Source organism: Hyperolius riggenbachi, chromosome 7 (assembly GCF_040937935.1).
Source record: "Hyperolius riggenbachi isolate aHypRig1 chromosome 7, aHypRig1.pri, whole genome shotgun sequence".
NCBI classification, from domain to species: domain Eukaryota; kingdom Metazoa; phylum Chordata; class Amphibia; order Anura; family Hyperoliidae; genus Hyperolius; species Hyperolius riggenbachi.
This window is the reverse complement of record NC_090652.1, coordinates 199,747,860-199,768,698: the sequence shown is the minus strand read 5'-3', so window position 1 is coordinate 199,768,698 and position 20,839 is coordinate 199,747,860. Positions and strand designations below refer to the sequence as shown.

Genomic DNA, 20,839 nt, shown 5'->3' with positions numbered 1-20,839 from the left:
CGTGTGCCCCTGCTAAAACGCTGCTATCCCGCGGCTTAACGGGGGTCCCTGTCCCCCCAAATCCCCTCCGTAATTCGGGGGAGCGCTTCCGCATTGGGGCAGGGCTAACCGCCGCAGCCCTGCCCCACGCGCGTCTGTCAGCGCGTATCTCCACCTCTCCCCCGCCCCTCTCAGTCTTCCTTCACTGAGAGGGGCGGGGGAGAGGCGGCGATGCGCGTCTGATAGACACGACTGGAGGCAGGGCTGCAGTTGTTAGCCCTGCCTGCAGGAAGACAAATCCTACGACCAACTTACCGACCAACTTTTGCGGGGGGTGGGTTGGGGGTGAAGGGACCCTCGTGCAGCTGCGGGATAGCGGCATTTTAGCAGGGGCACATGTGCCCCTGCTATATATGAGAGCTGAAGCGAGATTTAGTCTCGCTTCAGTGTCTCTTTAAGTATGACATATTGTTTAAGTGAAATGGCCTGTGTGCAAGTATTGAAAGTGTTTGTTGTGTGTTTTCAGTTTTGTTATAAAATTGTCATAAATATAGATTGCAGATACAAAATCATGTTCTCTATAATTTAATGCTATTGAAAATAATCAATCTTTCCATTTGAATCTGAAACCAGCTTAGAATTTCCAAAACTAACATAAATCACCATACTTCTATTACTGTTGCCAAAAGACAGTCAAGAAATACCCACCTTGCTGCAGGAGTGTTTAGCTGCACAGAGCAGGAACCTTATATTACTCATTTTCCACATCTTGACTAATCTATTGCCTAGTTTCAAACTTTGACACTCCTATCTAGTCCCATTAGAAAAACAAATAACAAACAGTGAAATAACTGTGTTTTATATGCACATAAAAAGTATCCAGCTAAAATAAAATATCTTCCATTAAATTTTGAAAATGTGGCTACCAGTCACTGAAAGAAAATGACAGACTAAAGCTACATACACACTTTCAATTGCTTTTGCCAGAAACAATTGCTAGTGATCATTTCAGGAATTATAACTGTACCTTACTTGGGTATCACTTCTAGCCTGCTCGGTAAAAAGTATATGTGGAAGGGGAGGGGGGGGGGGGTGAATTAATAACCTTGTATTAGGACAGTAAAAGAACAATAAGAGTTGATAATCATTGTATCCAATGCAAAATTGATCCTAAAACCTTGGCAACCACATTTGGGGACACCTGTGCACACATTCGATTTTTGCCATAAATGATCACAATGTGAGGAACGGGCGGGAAGTTGCACCAGTCAGTTTTTGTGGTGAAAATTCCCTGCCTAGTTCTTCCCTACATAATGGTTAATAAAACATTTACCCTTCCCACACTCTACCCCTGTGTTTATAATAAGTCGCATTGAATAGAAGTGAGAAATGGTTCTTATTACAGGCAGAGCAAGATGAAGAGCGGTACACATGTTTTTTTTTATGAAGACACTAGGGAAGGTGTGGAAGGGTTAAATGCCCTTATTAAACACTGAACAAGGAACACATGCTGTACAGTATTGGAGATGAAGAGTTAATCGCTCAAAAAGCAGAGGGAGGAGGTGGACTTAATCAGGTGATCTGTTCTATGCTGGGGAAGCAACTCTCACTCTGCCAGCAACAAGGAGCTACTGGATGCAGCCAACTTTACATATATTTATTGCAAAAAATAAATACAGACGTGCAATGCACAAAACTTTGTGCTTTTCCAATTAATGCAAATTTACTACCATCTGCATTCAAAATCAGAGGCTGAACATGCTTATATTATTTACATGAGGCCAGTGCTCATGGATGATGATAAGACAATAACTTGTGATGTTTAAGTGAGTTCCATGTAAAGTATAAACATAGTAATCAAGTGGAAAAAAAACACAACAGAAAACTGTGCAAAGCTCAACTAACATGCAAAATGTGTTCCTGTTGTAAGTTCACACACCCCATGTCGGTCATAAGAAAACAACGCACTCAGTGCAGTCCTCAGAATGTAAACATTTACTTTGAAATATTACGAAAGATGAAGGCTCTGCTGTTCCAAGATGCAGTGAGAAATCCTTGTGTTATTCAGCCACAGCTGTATACAACATACGACAATAGTGCACTGTACTGCAATACTAACATTGTTTATATAATTCAGTAAGTGATGCTTAGAGCCTAAATACGTTTATTCATCAACTACAAGTAAAGACTTTTCAACAATAACAAACTTGCAATTCTTTCTAGGGAAAAAATACATTTGTTAGTAATCCGTTAGCAATCTGAATGAAGTCATGGTTATGAAGTCGTGGTTCTGATTCCAAAAGTGTTTAAATTATGCAAAGTTGATATAACATGATATATACCAGCTCAGCTATTTTAATTGAATAAAATTAGCTTTATAAAATAACATCCATTATGAAAACATGTTATGTAGTGTACTCTTCTGTCCAGTGCTTAACAACTGGATGCTTTATCATTTGCAAGCAGAGTTTCAGCCAAAGGAACTTATATGACTTTAGATGTTCTCCAGGACCCCATATCCTTCCAGCATAAATAACCCAACCTCACACTAACCTTCCACCCTTCCATGTTCTATGTAAAGGCTCAGACTCATGAGGACTAATGGTCACTGGGATTGGGACTTGATCCCTCAGGTGACAGTTCAGGGCTCAATTTGGAACATGCACATTGCTAGCTGCAATCTATTGCTATGGAAGAGTAGGAGGGCTGACAGTATGATGCACAATGGAGCGGCCAGGAGAAGGCAGAGTGAGTAGAAGAAAAACAATGTCCTCAGCCTGTACTAGGCTGAGAGGATCTGCTAGGCTGACGTATCGAGAGGGGACCGGGGGGGGGGGGGGGGGCAGCTAATTGCAAGCATCTAGCATGCTTGCAAGTCTTAAGAAGGGCCAATGCCTTCACTTCTGCTGTCATAGCTTTTCCCACAATTTACACTGGCAAGGCCGTAGTTAGAATCAGTGGTAGTGAATTTCATGAAGAAAAAATAATTAGCAAAACATGCTGTTTTATTTCAGAATTCCACTTTAAGTATAGTAATACATATTCTCCATGGCTCCCCTTTGTTTCAACTGAGGATGTGAAGCTCTCAAGAAAGCAGAACTGATCTGCTGCTAAAAGTTACAAAGAGTTAAAATACTTTATGAAAATGAACAACATCTGGTGCATCATGCGCAAAACATCAGACAGACCAGTTCAGCATGTTATCAGGGTCTTGGAACAAAACCACATATTGTACACATTGGACACAACAATAACACAATTCATCTGGTGAGCATAGAGGTTATGACTAAGACCATAGACCGGCAACAGAATCAACCGCTGTTTTGTTAACAGAACAATATTATACTGTGTATATTTTAGAAGTTCTGTGAAGTGCTGTGACTTTGTATGAGGTGTGAAAATTGTAATGCCTTTGACCCAAAGATCACAGAATAGCGCTGTCACTGTAAGGGCTGCTCCTGATTTATTGCAGGAGAGGAATGGATGTGATCTGTAGTGTTCACAGTGAATGGCTGCATACTGCAAGGTGCAAACTGCTTCTAGGGCATCAATCTGTCTGTGTTTACACGTGAGATGTTGTAAGATTACATCGAAATATGCACAAACAATGTGTTACTCCATGTGCTTTCCGCACAGCAAACTTTCAATATACAAAGAAATGGGTTAGTTAATGTTTGGCAGGTTTGGTGGTTTCCCATAGGAATCACACCATCTGTTTTAAGAACTTTTTCTTCTGCCTTTTTCTATCTTGTTCCTATAGTTCCAAAAGATCCCTCTTCTTTCTGTTCTTACTTTATGTTATGTAAAAGTATACGGCATCTATATACACTTTCTTCTATCATACATCTCCAGAGTAGATCAACTTGAGTTCTTAAAGTAAATAGAAAACACTTGTGAATTCTATAACAAATTCTGTCCTGTTTGTTTGGGTTATAGCTGTGTTTGTAGACACATGCTTTAGCTAAGGCCGGGTAAACATAAGCATCTCATTTTTAAAAATGTAATATAAAAATAAAACTATGCAGGATTTGAGATATATTGTTATATACACACACACACACACACATACATTTAGTTTACTTTTCCTGAATTTTAATATAATTTGTGATAATGCCTCAAGATTGATTAAGTAAAGGGCAAGAACTGTGCAGAACAGCAGAGGAACAAAAAGTCTGTGATCAGGTGACAAACGTTTGCAGCCCTCTCCTGGCTCATATCAGAATATAGTTAAGAATTTCTGAAAGGTCACTGAATTAGAGTTTATGCTATTGCAGCCTGCCAGAAACGACAAAAAAAATTCACAGAATACACGGCAATGAAAAGTAGAATGTATTTACTGTTATTCCTTGCGGCACTTGTCCAAAGAAATAAGGCATTCATGTCTCACTACAAGGTAGTGGTTTGGGCAATGGACATCAATGAAGCAGCCAGAACTAATGCTGTGTAGCTCAGACACCACAAATAATTAGATTTCCAGCTACCTTTAGAAGTGTCCCTAGTGAAGAGAAATAGATATACTTACCTTATCTTGGCAACCCTAGTGCTGGCAGGTCCCTCGATGTTTTGCTCCTATGATACTTATTCTGACTGATTTCCTGCACTGTCCCTTAGTAGAATTACATCTACAGTCTCTAAATACACCCAAAAGTAGTAGAGACTGCAACAGTAATCTCTAACTGCTCACAGTTCTCTAGGCCAGGAACTGTGAGAGGGAAATGTTGTTTGGAGGCAGACTCCAGTGAGGATATTGATGATATACGGTAGGTACCGTAACTATTTTTCATTGCAGCTGAATGTTTATATTTCATCAGTGGACTACTATAAACATACAAAGCCTTGAGCCTGGTGTAATATTCCATAACCAGACTGGCTACTTTCCTTCACCACATACTAATAGGGGTGGCATGAATTAGATGTACTGTATAAACCTAATATATATTCGTTATAATCCCTCTTCTAGTTTAAAGTATCACATACTGGTCATTTTATAATAGAGCTAAGTGAATATCAAAATGTTTCCTTATGTACTAAGCCAATAAGAGGCATTGCATGTAAGTATAGGTTAAAAATGTTAAAGCTGGAGTTGCCTGGTCAAGCCTATCAGCTGTATAATACATAGACTGCAGATGAAACAATGTATAATACAGTAGTAAGTCTGGTGGAGTGATGGGGAAGGAACTGAGAAATGATTTGGAAAAGTGATGACTTTTGGATACTACGTAGGTGGAAAGAGCAAACACAGCACTGTCATATCCTGTTGAGTTCTTATGTTCTTTAAAATTCCCCTTGTTTTTCTTTTTCTGTATGATTCAGCTGCTGCAAACATTCCCTAAACCCTGTGTATTTCTGAGTAATTCTGGGAACACAATTGGGAAACACAGACATGAGATTTCGTCAAGTGTTCAGTCATATACTGTTGCTGTGTAATAAAACAATATGACAGACTCATAGCACAATGTCCTGCATGGAGAACCCAAGGCCTTAGAAAAGTGGCATTTTATCTTCTCATTTTCATAAGCGTATTTCATATTTCTTGCTTACATGGTGGGAGAGGTCTCTGGACTCTCACAATCCCCCTCATTGCTCTTGCATATATCAGTGAGTCATATAAGAGAAGCCACCTTGAGTCTACAATCTAACAATGTAATTAGCTCCCATAAGCTCACCTGGAAGCTCAGTGCTGCTTCAGTTGCTCGCATTCAGCTGTATTTCTATGGGATCTCTGGATGAAACGCAGCTTGTCAATCACAGCTATATATAACAAGCTGCGACACTCGTTATCACTTAGTGAAGAGCGTATTTGACAGCAGATAAGAAGTGGTCGGCTTAACCCTGACTGCTCATTTTAGATGTGAACACGTGAGCAAAAATACATTCAGTTCTTTTTTTTTTATTACATGACTGGATTCTTGGGATAGACTCTTTATATTATTCAAGTGAAATGTAAGTTTGGTGGATCAAGATTTGTGAATTACATGAGTTCAGTAGTTTCTACAGATTTGTTTTTTTTGTTGTTGTTGCTGTAATGTCATCTATTCACTTTAAAATGAATATTCTAAAAGGTTCCCATGAACAATGAAAAGTAAGAAATGCAACTATATATATTGTAAAGTTTAATTGCATATTCAAAGTGCCACTATTAAACGTGAACAAAAGTGCGGGATAAATGCAGGGGATGCTTTAGACTAGTGGTGCTACACCATATGCCAGAGCTGTGTTCAGGGTTTTATGCACCTTGTTATTGCCTGTGTGCCACTGCATTTATCCTGCACTTATGGCACTTTTAATATCTATTTTGAATACTATATATACGCCGTATTTTTCAGGCTACATGACTATAGTCCGGAGCGGACTATAAGGTGCACCTAGGTTTAGAGGACAAAAACCAGGGGAAAAAATACTAAACCTGGTGCGTCCATAGTGCAGAGGCGTCTTATGAACCTCCCCCCCCCCCCCCCCAAGATTTCTCCCCTTCTACCCCCACCAACTATACTGCACTGCACTTCACACTAACCCCTGATGCTTCTCCCCCCCCCCCCCCCAGCTACTCTGCACTACTCTACACTACACAAACCCATGCTTCCCCTCCCCCCAGCTACACTAACTTACCACTAGAATTACATTGCGGATTATCTCACCTATCCTGCCTGGGTGGTAGCTTCTTCTTTAAAAAGTAGCCGGTTCTAGTGCGGGTGTCCAAGCTGTACATCATTCTGATGAGGTCAGCGGTGAGGCAGCAGTAGCACGATCCAGAGCTTTCCCGAGCGGCATAGCAGCAGCTGCTGTAATGACCTGAAATGCTGGTACACTGATCTGCTTTTATCTTGCCCAGGCATCAACCCTGCATCAGTGTGATGCTGGCAGAGCAGTAGAACTTCAGCCGCTATAATGGCAGAGTTGTCCGAGGTCTCCATACTGCTTAGTTTACTGGCGTCCTCTCATGACCTGCGGCAGATGTGCGCCGGTGTCATGAAGTGATACTAGTAAACAGGGAAGTCTGGAGACCTCGGAGAACTCTGCCATTATAACAGCTAAAGATGTACTGCTCCGCTGAGATCACGCTGATGTGGGACTGATGCGGGGCAAGATAAAAGCAGATCAGAGGACCAGCATTGCAGCTGCTATGCAGCTCAGGAACTCTTCAGAACGCGCTGCTGCTGCCCCACCACAGACCTCATCAGGATGATGTACAGCAGAAACCTAGCACCAGACCTGCCGCATAGGCCTGGATATGGTGCCTGGATAGGTAAGACCTGCCGCATTCGTACTATAAGACAGTAACTTTTTCTCCCCACTTTTGTGGAAGAGAAAGTGTGTCTTATAGTCTGAAAAATACGGTAATACGGTAGAACTTTTAATAATGCTGGTTGAGCAGACCTCATTTTGCTTGATTAGCACTTGTGCAGCCCCTTCCCCTTTTTACACATGCATTATTATAAGGCACTGTTCTGCTGTTACTGGCTGTGTTAATGGCTGCACATTTGAGGACTTAAAGAGACTCTGAAGCGAGTCTAAATCCCCTTTTTGAACTTGTATTTTTGATAAGCAGTATAATTCCTGCTAAAGCGCCGCTATCCCGTGGCAAAACGAGGGGTTTTTACCCCCCAAATCCCCTCTGATGTGTCCGGGGAGTGCTTCCTCATAGAGGCAGAGCTAATGGCTGTAGCTCTGCCTTTTAGCGCGTCAATCCCGGCTGATCGCCGCCTCTCCCCGCCCCTCTCAGTCTTCCTTCACAGAGCTCTCTGCCTCCATGAACAGCAAAATCCACGACCAAGAAAGTCGTGGATTTTGCAGGGGGATTTGGGGGTATAAAACCCTCATTTTGCCGCGGGATAGCAGCGGTTTAGCATGGATTATACTGCTTAAGATAAATGCAAGTTCAAAAAGGGAATTTAGACTTGCTTCAGTCTCTTTAACCTTCCTGGCGGTAACCCCGAATGTAGTTCGGGGTAAGCCGCGCAGGAGGTTTTCTCAGGCCCTGCTGGGCCGATTTGCTTAATTTTTTTTTTTTGCTGCACGCAGCTAGCACTTTGTTAGCTGCGTCAGCACACCGTTCGTCGCCGCCCCGCGCTCGATCGACGCTATCCGTCGCGCCGCGCGCCCCCCCCAGACCCCGTGCGCTGCTTGGCCAATCAGTGCCAGGCAGCGCTGAGGGGTGGATCGGGACTCCCAATGACATCACGACGTCGCTGACGTCATCCCGCCCTGTCGCCATGGCGATGGGGGAAGCCCTCCAGGAAATCCCGTTCGATCGGAGATCACCAAAGGCGATCGAAGCGGGCGGGGGGATGCCGCTGAGCATGGGCTACATGATTTAAAAAAAACAAAACTGCTGCGCTGCCTCCTGGCGGAATTCATTAGACCGCCAGGAGGGTTAAGCCCTTAATGGCACACTTCTCTGAGTCCACTTGTACATGAGTCATCAAAATATTTCATTATCTGAGTATATACACCTATAACAGTATAGGCAAAGTCCTTTCCTTCTCCCTGCCAAACTTGTCTAGCTTTGCTTCACAGGGAGAAATATTCCTTGCTGTTACCACAAGGCAGCCAGTGCCTGGACCAGGAAAGGATTGCAGAATATGTCTTAAACCAATAATTCCTTCATTCTGAATTCTAATATGCGTTCCATTGACTCTGTGCCCAGTTGTTGTGTGTTTATGAATTGTTGTCTTAGGCACAGAATACCTATTCCTTTGCTCTGCCGTTTTTTTATTTCAAGCTACAGAAGACTTGTTTATGTGGGAATAAGACCCTCAGTAGAGGCCTACAGTAGTTAATTAGATTTTATCTGGGAATAAACAATTTGCAAAACCAAGAAGAAAAAAGTTGCTATTTCCAGACACCACAGAATCTGAAAGGCTGTTGAAAATCGCTAGTCGCTAGTCAATTAGAAGTATCATCTAAATTCTTTTGAAAGTGAGAAAGCAGAACCTTGCAGCAGACTTTCCTCACAAATCTTGGCAGAGCCTGTGAAAATGACCAGCGTCCTTCCATGTTTGGCATTGAACTTCTAGTCCTCAATATGTGAGGAATCCAACAGGAAATGAACATGCAGCTCAGTGAAATCTCACTCTCTCTGTTCTCTGGTAAACACTAGGAAGGAAGTCTCTTTTATCATAGCTAAACAATATAACCTGCAATTTAAACATTGTCTGAAATTACAGTGGAGTTTATTATGAGGCTGTAAAACAATTCATTGCAGGGGTTTGCAGTTCTGCTCTTGGATTTACAGAAGCTAAATTATGTTGAATGGGGCAATATTAAAGCTGCTGAGATATTTGAGATTATACACGTCTAATTTAAAATGGAAAGAGCAAAGATCTTGAACTTGTAGCAACTAGTTCGAATTGACCTTTCATTGATGTAGCAACAGTAATCTGATCTGTGATTGGCTGCTGTGATGTAGCAGCAGTAATCTGATCTCTGATTGGCTGCTGTGATGTAGCAGCCGTAATCTGATCTCTGATTGGCCGCTGTGAGTACCACTGTATCTGTCAGGCTGTGGATGGACAAATCTGTTGCAGATGGGCCACTTGTCATTATGCTGGAGAAATTTCAATGTGGCCCAGTGTTCAGGTATATGGGCAGCTTAACGTGTTTTCTTTGTTGAAGTGTTTCCATACATGGGTATTACAATAAATGGTCTTTAATGACACTGAATGAAACATTTTTTTTTAGTTGGAATAACTTTACAGAGCTCAGTAAAGCAGTGTTGTGGGCCCCGTCTAGTAATTGCTAACATGCTGTACTTATCTACATTTACTAAACACAGTCTTGCCTATTACTGCTCTGTTGTTTAATAAGTTAGAAAAGTGGAAACATTAGATCTATAGCATAAGACTCCCGCAGTATTTCCATCCCCACATCTTTATGGCAAATGGCTCATATTTAAATTAGAGATAAAGGGAAAGCATGTAAATGAATGTAAGCCAAAACTAACTCCAGCTCTCTTGCAAGACTAGACATAATATTATTAACCCCCTGGTTTACATGTTTATAATTAAGTTTTAATAAAAATATTTTTGATAATGCCCAATTTTCTTGTATTGAGACAAGAATCTTCATTGCCAACTATTGCTGCTCTGGTTGAGGTTACCAGCCTTTAGCCATGTATGCAAATCAGTATTATCCAAAAGGCAACCTAGGCAGGTGCCTGGGGCCTTGTGAATGTCAAGGGGCACAGCATCCACCTACCTAGACCTCTCCCCCACTGCAACTTACCAATAGAACCAGAAGTGGAGCCAAAGCTACAACTTGACTGAGGCCCCATTTCATCTTAATCCATATTTGCTGATGTATCCCAGAAATTGTGTCCTGCCACCCAGTAACCATTCAGAGCAGGGTAAGGTGTCTGGACAGGATAGAATCAAGCCGTGTATGTGTTGTTAGATGGAATGAACAGTATGGAATGGATGTACTACCAGTCAATCTACTATCTGACTCATTTATGTGTTCAAAATAGTGGAGATGACCATCAGAAATGTAACATTTCTCATCAAAATCGTGGAACAGACCTCAGAAAAACTATTCTCGCTATATGTTTTTTTCTCTACAGAATGTCTTGAACGATTAAATGCCAATGATGCTGGTTACATCACCTCACCGGGGTATCCAAACGACTACCCTCCCCTTCAGAACTGTGTATGGATCATTAGTGCACCAGAGCCCAACCAGAAGATCGTACTGAACTTTAACCCTCACTTTGAAATAGAAAAACATGATTGCAAGTAAGTGCTGATTTTTTTTTCTCTACAAAACTGTTACTGGAAAAGCTACAGATGTGAATGTGTGTTTTTACAAGATAAAGACCTCCCACTGTAGTATTCTAAAAAAAAAAAAAAGGACATATATTGATATATAATCCAAAACACCCACACATGCAGGCAGGTTTCCACAGCATTTAATGGAGGCTAAGATGTGTGAGCCAGATTGATTCCAATATCTTGCATATGCCACATGATGCCATTACCCTATAGATTAAACAGAAGCCTTGTATGACCTGCTGGGCTGAGGTTTCTCAAGTCCCAGCTCTAAGGTATTGATTGGTATTGATCTCATGCAAACTGGAGACTTTCAAACCCAGCATGAGAATGTCAATCCTACCACCCGTGAAACACTATTTATAAAGCCTGTGCTTTTTCCAATCCCCAATGCACTGATGAAGTCATCACACAAATCTACCTTTTTCAAAACTCCAGGGGGTATGAAACCTGCTGATCTGATATACTTAACCCATTTCATTTACTCACAACCATAATGGAAAATATGAAAGCACTGCAGTAGTCATGCAGCATACTGCAGCAACTTTGTTTACCTGTTTCTGCTCAGAATTTACAGCGCCAGCAAGCATTTGGTTAAGCAGAGAATGACAGTGAGCCTTTCCTAGTGAGCACCTGTGACAAAGGCTTGTAAAACATACTTTTTGGCAGTGAATGGGTAAAAGCGACTGTCTACTGTAAATGAGTTCTCATGTTAGAAAATCCGTAAATCTTAAATAATTGATGCCCTGACCCATATATGCCATTTTTCATCTGTACTTTTAGATGAAATGCAAAGGCCCATGTTTACTAAGTAGCAAAACATTTGTACAGTAGTAGACATGGTAATAAAATGCTGCAGGGGGAATTACAAAAAGTCAAATAAACCAACGCATTCTCTATTTAGTGAGTTAAAAAACAAAAAAATTCCCACAGTGTGATAGGAAATTTAATTTAAGCACAGATTCACAAGGCTGATATAAAATCAAAGGGTATATTGTCTTAAGAAATGGACTTATTTATCGATGTGGCTGAAAGAACTACTGTGCCAGGGAGTCTGTTTGGCCAGATAGTATCCAATTAGATTCAAACTTGCACTGTAAAATTACAGCTGGAGATTGAAAACACAAATCAAATTGGCTGCTTTCTGGCAACAGACTGTCTGCCATTGCTCTTCGCTTACTTTTATTTATGTTTTCTTTTTACGAAATACACAGCGTCAGTCACATGCCCCTGTCCATGGAGATATTTCATATTTAATGTCCTTACCTGCATATGCACAATGCATTGGTCAGATGCCAATTATAACTGTGTTTCTGTAGTGGAAAGAAATAGAAGCACCCCAAGGAAACCCAAGCCAACTCTATGCATGAGGCTTAACTTCTGGGGGAGCAGCACCTACAGATACAGGGTGTTCAAAGACAGGATTGAGGTCATTAGGGCACGGGGATTGTCAGCTGTCTAATAGATGCCTGTGTAAATTATCGATAATCCAAGCCAAGTCCAAGCGGTGAGGTGGGGGGATAGAAGTTGAGCGATTACTACATGGGAAATAATGGTTGTATTTGTTCGTAGACAGTCGGCTACAACTAGCGATCATTTGGAAACCGTGGTTAGTGTTAGGTATTAGGAGGGGTTGGTCAGTTTTAGGCATTTGAATGAGGGTTTGGTGTTAGATGGGGGGGGGGGGGTAGTTTTTGGCACTAGGAGGGTCCAAGTGAGAATAGGTACTGGGTAAGTACATAGCACAATATCAGTAATATAATTTACCAATATTTTTAACTAGCAGCAACACCCGGCGCCCAACTCATTGGTGACACTGCGACATGTACTCACCAGGCGTACCCCCTTCATAGCAGGTGTTGTTGTGGCCACACTTGTTTTGGTCGAAGAAATTCATGGTGGTCACCTTGTTTCGGGAGAGGAACATCCTGTCCACACTTGCCATATGACCCGTGGCAGATGGGTTCCTTAGCTGTAGGGATGATATAGGGGGAGGAGGAGTGTGGGTAATTGTTGAGGGTTCCCGTCTACGTTTTACTGGATGACCATGATTTGTAGTTATGCTCCTGTTTATGCTCATAGTCACTGTTCTTATAGAGATTCACAATCAGCACCCTAATTCTTCTAGGTAAACTTGCTAACCACCTTGATATGACATTTGCACCTCCTGTGGTTCCTGAATGGTTGGTTACCACCTAAAGCTATCTGCTTGCAGATTTACATTTACTGAAGTACTGTAAATATTGACAATAACAGCTTTTGTTCATGTCTCTCAACCTCCCACACATTCCAGGAGATACAGATTACTAAAAACATGTATTCTTGTTGGGCATTTTCACATTTACCATATTTAGGGTAGCATCAGGGTAAGGCGGGGCAGAATGAAAATTAGATTGCAGGCACTCTTTGAATTTGACTCCTTTCAAAAAATCTGCTTTGAACCAGGAGAAGCTCTAACCCTTGGCATTTTTTAAAAGTTCTTTATCATTAACATGAACAATTGCACTTTATTTATAACACGAACATGTAAAACTTAATGGGCACATTACATTGTTTAACATTTCAGAGCGTAGCTGCACGACTGTAACAGTTTGTGTATGTGAGGTGCTAAAATTACCAACTGCAAATTATCATTTTCCACACGGCTGATGAAAAAGGGTGTTAATCGATTTCTAGAATTAATTGGTGAGAATTGCAGAACTGAAATGTGTTAAGCATAGGGAGCTAAAGCTGTATGGATAAAGTCAAAGCCTAAGCCTCTTTAATAAAACAGAAAATAAAGCATTAATGTGTGGATCTTATAGAGCTCTACCAGATTGTAAATGGTACAAACCAAAGTGATTTACTGTACTCAGATACATACATCTGAAATACATGTATGTGTTTATTCTTCATGTTCAAGAAAATGAGGTGTGATGGGAATGCAGATAAATGTAGAAATGCAAGCTGCTGTAGCTTAGATGTGAAGGAGACTGACAAAAAATACTTAACTGGGTGTGGTAAATCAAACCTGTAATGATATGGCCATGGGAATTGCCATTTCTGACTTAGAGACACTTTTCATTTTCCTGGCTGTACTGGTGACCCTGTGCCTTAAGGACACCTGAACTGAGAGCGATATGGAGGCTGCCATATTTAGTTTCTTTTAAACAATTCCAGTTGCCTGGCATTCCCAATGATCTATTTGTCTGCACTAATATCTGGATCACACACCTGAAACAAGCATGAGGCTAATCCAGCCAGACTTCAGTCAGAAACACCTGACTGCCTGCTTCTTCATGGTCTATGGCTAAAGGTATTAGAGGCAGTGGATAAGCAGGACAGATAGGTAATGTGCATTGTTTAAAAGGAAATAATTAAATGTCAGTCTCCAGGCCCCTCTCAGTTCAGGTGTGATTTAATACTCAACATTATACAAGTGATGTATTTGGAACAAGTACACTGGTCAGATGCACTGTCGTCCCTGATTTACATGGTTACCATTTGTAAGTACTGATGCCATTACATTAGATGGCATTACATTACAGCCTAGGAGCTACCATTCCTTACACCTGCATATCTCCTCAGGTACACAGCTTTTTAGGCAGAAATTCAATTTGATACAAATCAATAAATAACTAATGGTGCCCATACATTATACAATAAAAACGTTTGATTTTCCTGTTTATTCAATCTAAATGATCGAATCGAATAAAAGTTGAAAATATTATTTTTTTTCGATCAAGAAATTCGAACGATTATCCCGTTTTTTTGATAAAAATCTGATCGGACATGCTGGAAAAATCTTTATATTCGATCTAACAGAATAATCAAACTAAATTATCTAATGGAAAAAAATGAAAAATTGTACCATGTATGGGCACCTTAAAGAGAAACCTTGACCAAGAACTAAACTTCATCCCAATCAGTAGCTGATACCGCCTTTTACATGAGAAATCTACCCTTTTTCACAAATAGATCATCAGGGGGCGCTGTATGGCTGATATTGTGGTGAATCCCCTCCCACAAGAAACTCTGAGGACCATGGTCCTGGCAGTTTCCTGTCAGTGGACCTTGTTGCTTTGTGGGAAATAGCTGTTTACAGCTGTTTACAACTGCAAAAAAAAAAAAAAACAAGCAGCAGCTACATCACCTGCCAGCAGTAAAAATGTCACCATGTGATAAATGTCAGAATGTAAATCGGGGATTTAAAAGATTTTACAATGGGCAAACACTGACTAAATCATTTATACATAATTATTGTAAAAATGAAGCACTTTTTGTATTACATTATTTTCACTTGAGTTCCTCTTTAAGACATGTAGCTGACAGATATTAAAGGTGTTTGGGACATTTTCAGTAGGTGGGTACTGGATTGCCAATGAGTTAGAGCAACTATTTTGGCCATTATGTCCATGATTGGAAATGGCCAATGAGACGCAATGACTTGCATTGAAATTGAATGCAAATAATAATAATTACTGTATATACTCGAATACAAGTCGACCTGGTGTATAAGTCGACTCAAATATTCAACCCTCTTAAGCTGGAATTTTTTTATTGACTCAAGTATAAGTCTACCCAGCAAAGTTAATAGTTGCACTTGGGGCTCAGGAGGGGTTAATGACTATGACTGCACTGCATACAGTATTGCAGCCATAAACCCCTCCTATCCCTTAAGTTCAGCCAACACCTCCTCCAGGCCCTCAAGTGCTGCAATGATTCACTCCCATTTATGCAGCCCAGTATTTACCCCCACCTCTTTCCTTGTTAATTGTTGTGGCCAGGATTTCAGGCCTGTGTTTTACTGGCATTTCCTTTCCTCAAAGTATCACTTACCACTTGGGAAATTGCTGCAAATGGGAATGTCACTATTAGTACACACAATACTCTGTGTGCTCATTGTTGCCTATTATGACTCGTGTATAAGTCGACCCCTATACTTTTCTAAAGTGAATCAGACCTAAATTTCTAGACTTATACTCGAGTATATACAGTATTATTAATTTATAGAGCACCAACATATTCTGTGGCGCTGTACAGAGTAAGAAATAAACATGGGGTACATAATAATACAGACAATGGTTTACACAAACTACAGACATTGGTACATAATACAGTATCAGTAGACATAGCAATTCCAGTGACAAATGAATCATGATGATCAAAATGTACAGCAACTTCCAAGATACAAAAGGGTGAAAGAGCCCTGCCCTTGCAAGCTTACAGTCTAAATAATTAAATGGTAGGCAGCTTGAAACTAAGCCTATCATTTGTATTTCCAGATGAGTTTGGCTGGCCTGATTCCCAGCTACATGCAATTTGCATTAAAGGTTCATGTGGGCTGGAATTATTAGCACCTCATCAGCCATCTCTGTCTACAGATGGCAACTGCCATGCTCAGATGCAAGTCCATGGGGAGGCCGTCTGTCCACTGCCTGTGCTGACTGCTAGCAAGTGCCCGACTAGTGGACGAGAGCAGCTGAAAAGCTGTAAATACACTGCCTTCAGCTGCTAGTGAAACAAAAAACATTACTAATCACCCCCTGCATAGATAGATAAAGATTCACAATGCCAAACTGAGTTTTTCTTTCATATCTTGTACACCAAAGTGAAGCCTAAGTTACAATAAGGCAGAATCCGATGGGGTACAAGTTTGAGGACTGGCAGTCAGGTTGGCGGCACAATGTAAGCATAAGATTTAGGATTGAATTTACCCTTACTGTATATTTATGGGATGTCAGGGTCTGTCTCTAGAGGTTGTGCAGCTCACATTCTCTAAATTACACTTTGCTTTTAGGTAAATCTGTAGGGATGTGTGTTCTCTAAACATCCTTTGCTGATCCCATTCATGGCAGAGTCTCTATAAACTGCATTATCTGAACTTCCATCAATCCTTTCCTATAAATGCATTTAACCCATTCTTTACTGAGAGTTCATGATACAGGCTTCCATTCTCATAAATAAAGGTTTCAGAGACATTCAGATCAAAAAAGAGTGTTAAAAAACCTTAGTAAAAACAGAAAAATAAAAGATTTTTTTTTTCCAGTGAAAATGTTATTGGTGTAGAAATGGCTGTGATTGAATGTCAGCACGTCTGTCATGTAACCTCTGATATTTGATCTCTGCGGAGGTGGCTGGATGAGAGAGTTAATGGGCAGTGTTTGTGTGTGAGCAGGTATGGGCACTGACATTTCAGCCATTGTCCAGACTGTAAATGTGTATCAAAAGCTTAAACCCCTTGAGCTTCCCTCCTCCCTATCCCTGCAGCCTCACTCTATGGCTTAATGTTGGAAGATGTGCGGACTCCTAATAAAGTACTGCTGGAAGTAATTGATTCCTTACAGGCAGAAAATTCTTCTGCCTTAAGGATCACTGAGGCTGAACAGAAAGCAACGGGAGATGAGAATTGCCTGTAGAAATGCCTGGATAGGGTGACAGGCCAAGAAAGTTCAAGGGGTTAGAAGAAAGGCAAAAAGTACAGATACATAATGTAGCAGCGACAAGAAATAGCCTTCAACGCGGATATAGTCTATGGGAAATGAAGGTCTGTTGTTCATTCAGTACAAAATACATTTCTGATCATTTTTGGTTACCTAGTCATGGATGAGCCAGTGTCTTATACAAGATTTTCCCATCTTCCATAAATTGAAGTGCAAAAACTATGTAATCTTCACTGTTAAAAGATTTAATGTCTGCATTATAAAATATATTTTGAATTCAAACAAAGGGTTTGGTCATAAAAAATCCATACATGCCTGAATATACCGTATATACTCGCATATAAGCCGACCTGCATATAAGCCAAGGTACTAACTTTTCCCTCAAAAATCAGGAAAAAGTTATTGACTCGCATATAAGCCCCCTCCCTTATTCCGTAGCTCCCTCTGCTCCCAGTATGAGAGAAAACCTCAAAACCTTAATTTGACTAACCAAATGTCTCCATAAAAACATGCTTGTACAGACTGCATGTTCTTTCTGACAAAGGGACAGAGAGGCAAGTGCTCTCTCAATGTGAAGGAGAGAAGAAACAATCAGAAAACAAACCCCCTATTGCCCCAAGCAGGTTTCTGCTGGATAAGGTCGGATCCCAATCTGCATCACTGCAATGCAGTCTTGAAGATAGCTGGCTTCTTCAAAACATTCATGATAGGCTTTCACTTGTGTGGAGTAATCCCCAGACAGCATGGGAATGACCTGCATTTAATGTGATCCACATTGTAGAAAGTATCAATGAGCAAAATGTGTTAATCTGTTTATATGAAACAATAATGCCACAAATGTAATGATTATTTTAGAAATCCTGCACTCATCCATGTTTCCTTTCCAGCCCAGCTGATGCCCCCCACCCCTCCCCGTGTCCGTGCCCCCCATTTGCAGCATGATGAGGACTAGAGACAAGCAATAAGAGATCTGACCTGAGCTTCAGCAATGGTCATTAGTACAGCTGTGGTAGGGTGGAGCCGAGTAGCAGCATCACTTGCAGTGCCCGGGGATTTCCTTCTTCTCCTCCGCAATGGTGATAAGTGCAGCTGAGGTAGAGTGGTGCCGATTAGCAGCGTCTCTTGCATTGCCCAGGAATTCCCTTCTTTGATGCTCTCTCTGTCTCAAGACACCACTAGATGGCGTCATAGATATGAGACATTGACAAAAGGGTCAAAGAAGAAGGGAATCCCTGGGCACATGACTGCTACTCGGCTCTGCTCTACCGCAGCTTCACTAATTACCATTGCGGCGGAGAAGAGGGGAGACCCCGGGCACAGCAAGTGACGCTGCTACTCCGCACCTCTCTACAGCAGCTGCTCTTATTACTATTGCTGGGGCTCAGGTCAGACTTCTTTAGTCCTCACCATGCTGCGATGCGAACGGGACACAGTCACTGCGGGGAGGGCGGGCACTGCAGGGGGGACATGGTAAAGCAGGATTGCTCATTACAAATAGCCGCGGAGGTACCCGGAGGACACAGATCACTCTGTGAGCAGAGGGTTAATTTGAAAGACAGGAGGCACCCAATTGGAGAATTTATGTCATTTAGACAGCGATTAAAACAAATATCTAATGTCACGTATTCCTTATAAATTAGGAGGATGAATCATAACAGGGTTGAATATGATTTCAATTATTGAATGCGAACAGCACAGTGACAACGCGTTTCTCGGCGTAAGCATTCTTTTTTTGTGTGTGTTTCTTCAGCTTTGACTCTGTGAGCAGAGTGATCATTAGAAATGTGGATGTGACTCGCATACAAGCCGAGACTCCCACTTGTGGGACACTCTTTTGGGGTCAAAAATTTGATTTGTATGTGAGTATATATGGTAGTCATCTCAAATTACCAACAAACCTTGGCTGATTACATGGGAAAACTGAAATGAAACGTCAAGCCACAAATGATGGCCAGCTTTCTGTACCTCTGAACCAGTTCTTAGCGTGTGGGCTAAAGCAGAACTCTGAGCATGAGGGAAAAAAACATTAGCAGGCCGACCAATGGTCTGTAGTCCTTTTTTTCATTACGCCATAAATACCTTCACTCTTAAATCCATGGTGACAGCGGCGAACATCCTCTGACACCTTATTCAAGATGTATTCTACATTCCTTCTAGTAACAGATACTATAGGAAGGTAAGGGAAGTTACTTTGATTAACAGGACAACTATTTACTTTCTTGTTTCATAGTCCTAATGACCTGAAGCATCAGGTTTGATGACTACACTAAAGCAGAAGGGACAGCCATACTATCCCAGAAAAAAACCCACATATATCAGTAGATAATTACTTGATCTACTTTCATAACATATGTATTGTACTGTTCATATTTTGATTTCAGTGAATATTATATAGTAAATAACGAGACATTTCCAGACATTTTTCATTTTTACTGCGTCTGACTGAAGCCAATCCTGATGTCATTTCCTCCCTTACTCTTTTTTTTATCCTAGAAACTGCACTGTCATATCTTGCTTGCTTCATAAACATGTGAACACAACATAGAACGTTTTTCAGCAGCTCCTGCAGAGGGTTGAGGTGTATTTCACTTCTCAGCCTCGTGTCACACTAAACTGCTCTCAGCCAATCAGTGAAGAGCAGGGATGATAACAAGCTTCCCTCTCCTGGACAACATACCAGAATAGAGCCATGCTAACTGAGATAAAATTAATTACCGCAGACACATTTATAATTACATTGAAATGTTTGCAATGCAGACTGCCTGTAGACTACATAATAAACACAGAGCAGTGGGTAAATGGAATGTTATTTTATGAATGATAATCCTGCTTTAAAGACTTGTTCATATGCAGCACATTTACCATGGTGCCTGTGGAAGAAGGGGATTAAATTAGAAAGTGGGTTTGGGGCCTTTGGAAGAATAAGTGTAAGGTTGTTTCCCTACATCTTTTTTATATGTTGCCAGAGATCTGTTTTAAGTCGAGAGCAACACCAGTGGTATTTTTTAACCTCCTTTCACTTTGTATCGGTCCAGTAACTCAATGTGCTCTATGAAAGTGGAGTTTTCTAAAGCAGGGCAGAAGAATAATACTTTTTGTAAATGGTCTCCATAGTCTGGTGTGGTCTGTTATGCCTGTAATAGCCTTTAAAGTATCCATTGTAAACTGTGATTAATGTGCTCTTTGCCATGGGGATCCTATAGAAAGGATTTGTCTGCAATTATCTACAGCTGTCTTCAAACACAGCATTCAATTTGTCAACAATTTCCCCATGGTAACAAGCATCGTGTGATCCATAGCTGATGATCCAAGTGTAGATTAAAAATCTAGTATAAGAAATTTTGGTAGATAATATAGATAATATTTGCATTTGTTATAAATGAAAGGAAGATAATATTTTAAAATATGGTATTTCTTACTTCTTACTGCAGTTGCTTGGGACATGAGATGTAAATTTTGGCATGGATGGAAAGGGGTGGGGTGGACTTTGGATAAAAAGAGAAGTACTAAGGGGTGAAGGGTTAACTGTAATTTATGTAATAATGAAAGTTCTGAGCCATTGAATGAAAGAGGGGAGGTACTTTATGGCTATTTTTATTCATGTTATTGAGCATGATATTACACACTCCTTTATTTTTATTACACTGTATTGGCAGAGAACAGATAAGGGGTAGA

The 20,839-nt window shown here is 40.9% G+C and overlaps 1 protein-coding gene across 4 annotated transcripts in view; it reads left to right on the top strand.

Annotated features, from left to right (window-relative positions):
• The window catches only part of NRP2 (neuropilin 2), a 221,456-nt gene that overhangs the window by 42,467 nt on the left and 158,150 nt on the right, over positions 1-20,839 (top strand). For 3 of the 4 annotated variants that reach the window (XM_068245004.1, XM_068245003.1, XM_068245006.1), the window contains exon 2: positions 10,538-10,709. In XM_068245004.1, coding sequence (XP_068101105.1) covers positions 10,538-10,709 — 172 coding nt within the window. Of the gene's footprint in view, positions 1-9,482; positions 9,559-10,537; positions 10,710-20,839 lie in introns of those variants that run through there. The other variant, XM_068245005.1, reaches the window with a different exon arrangement.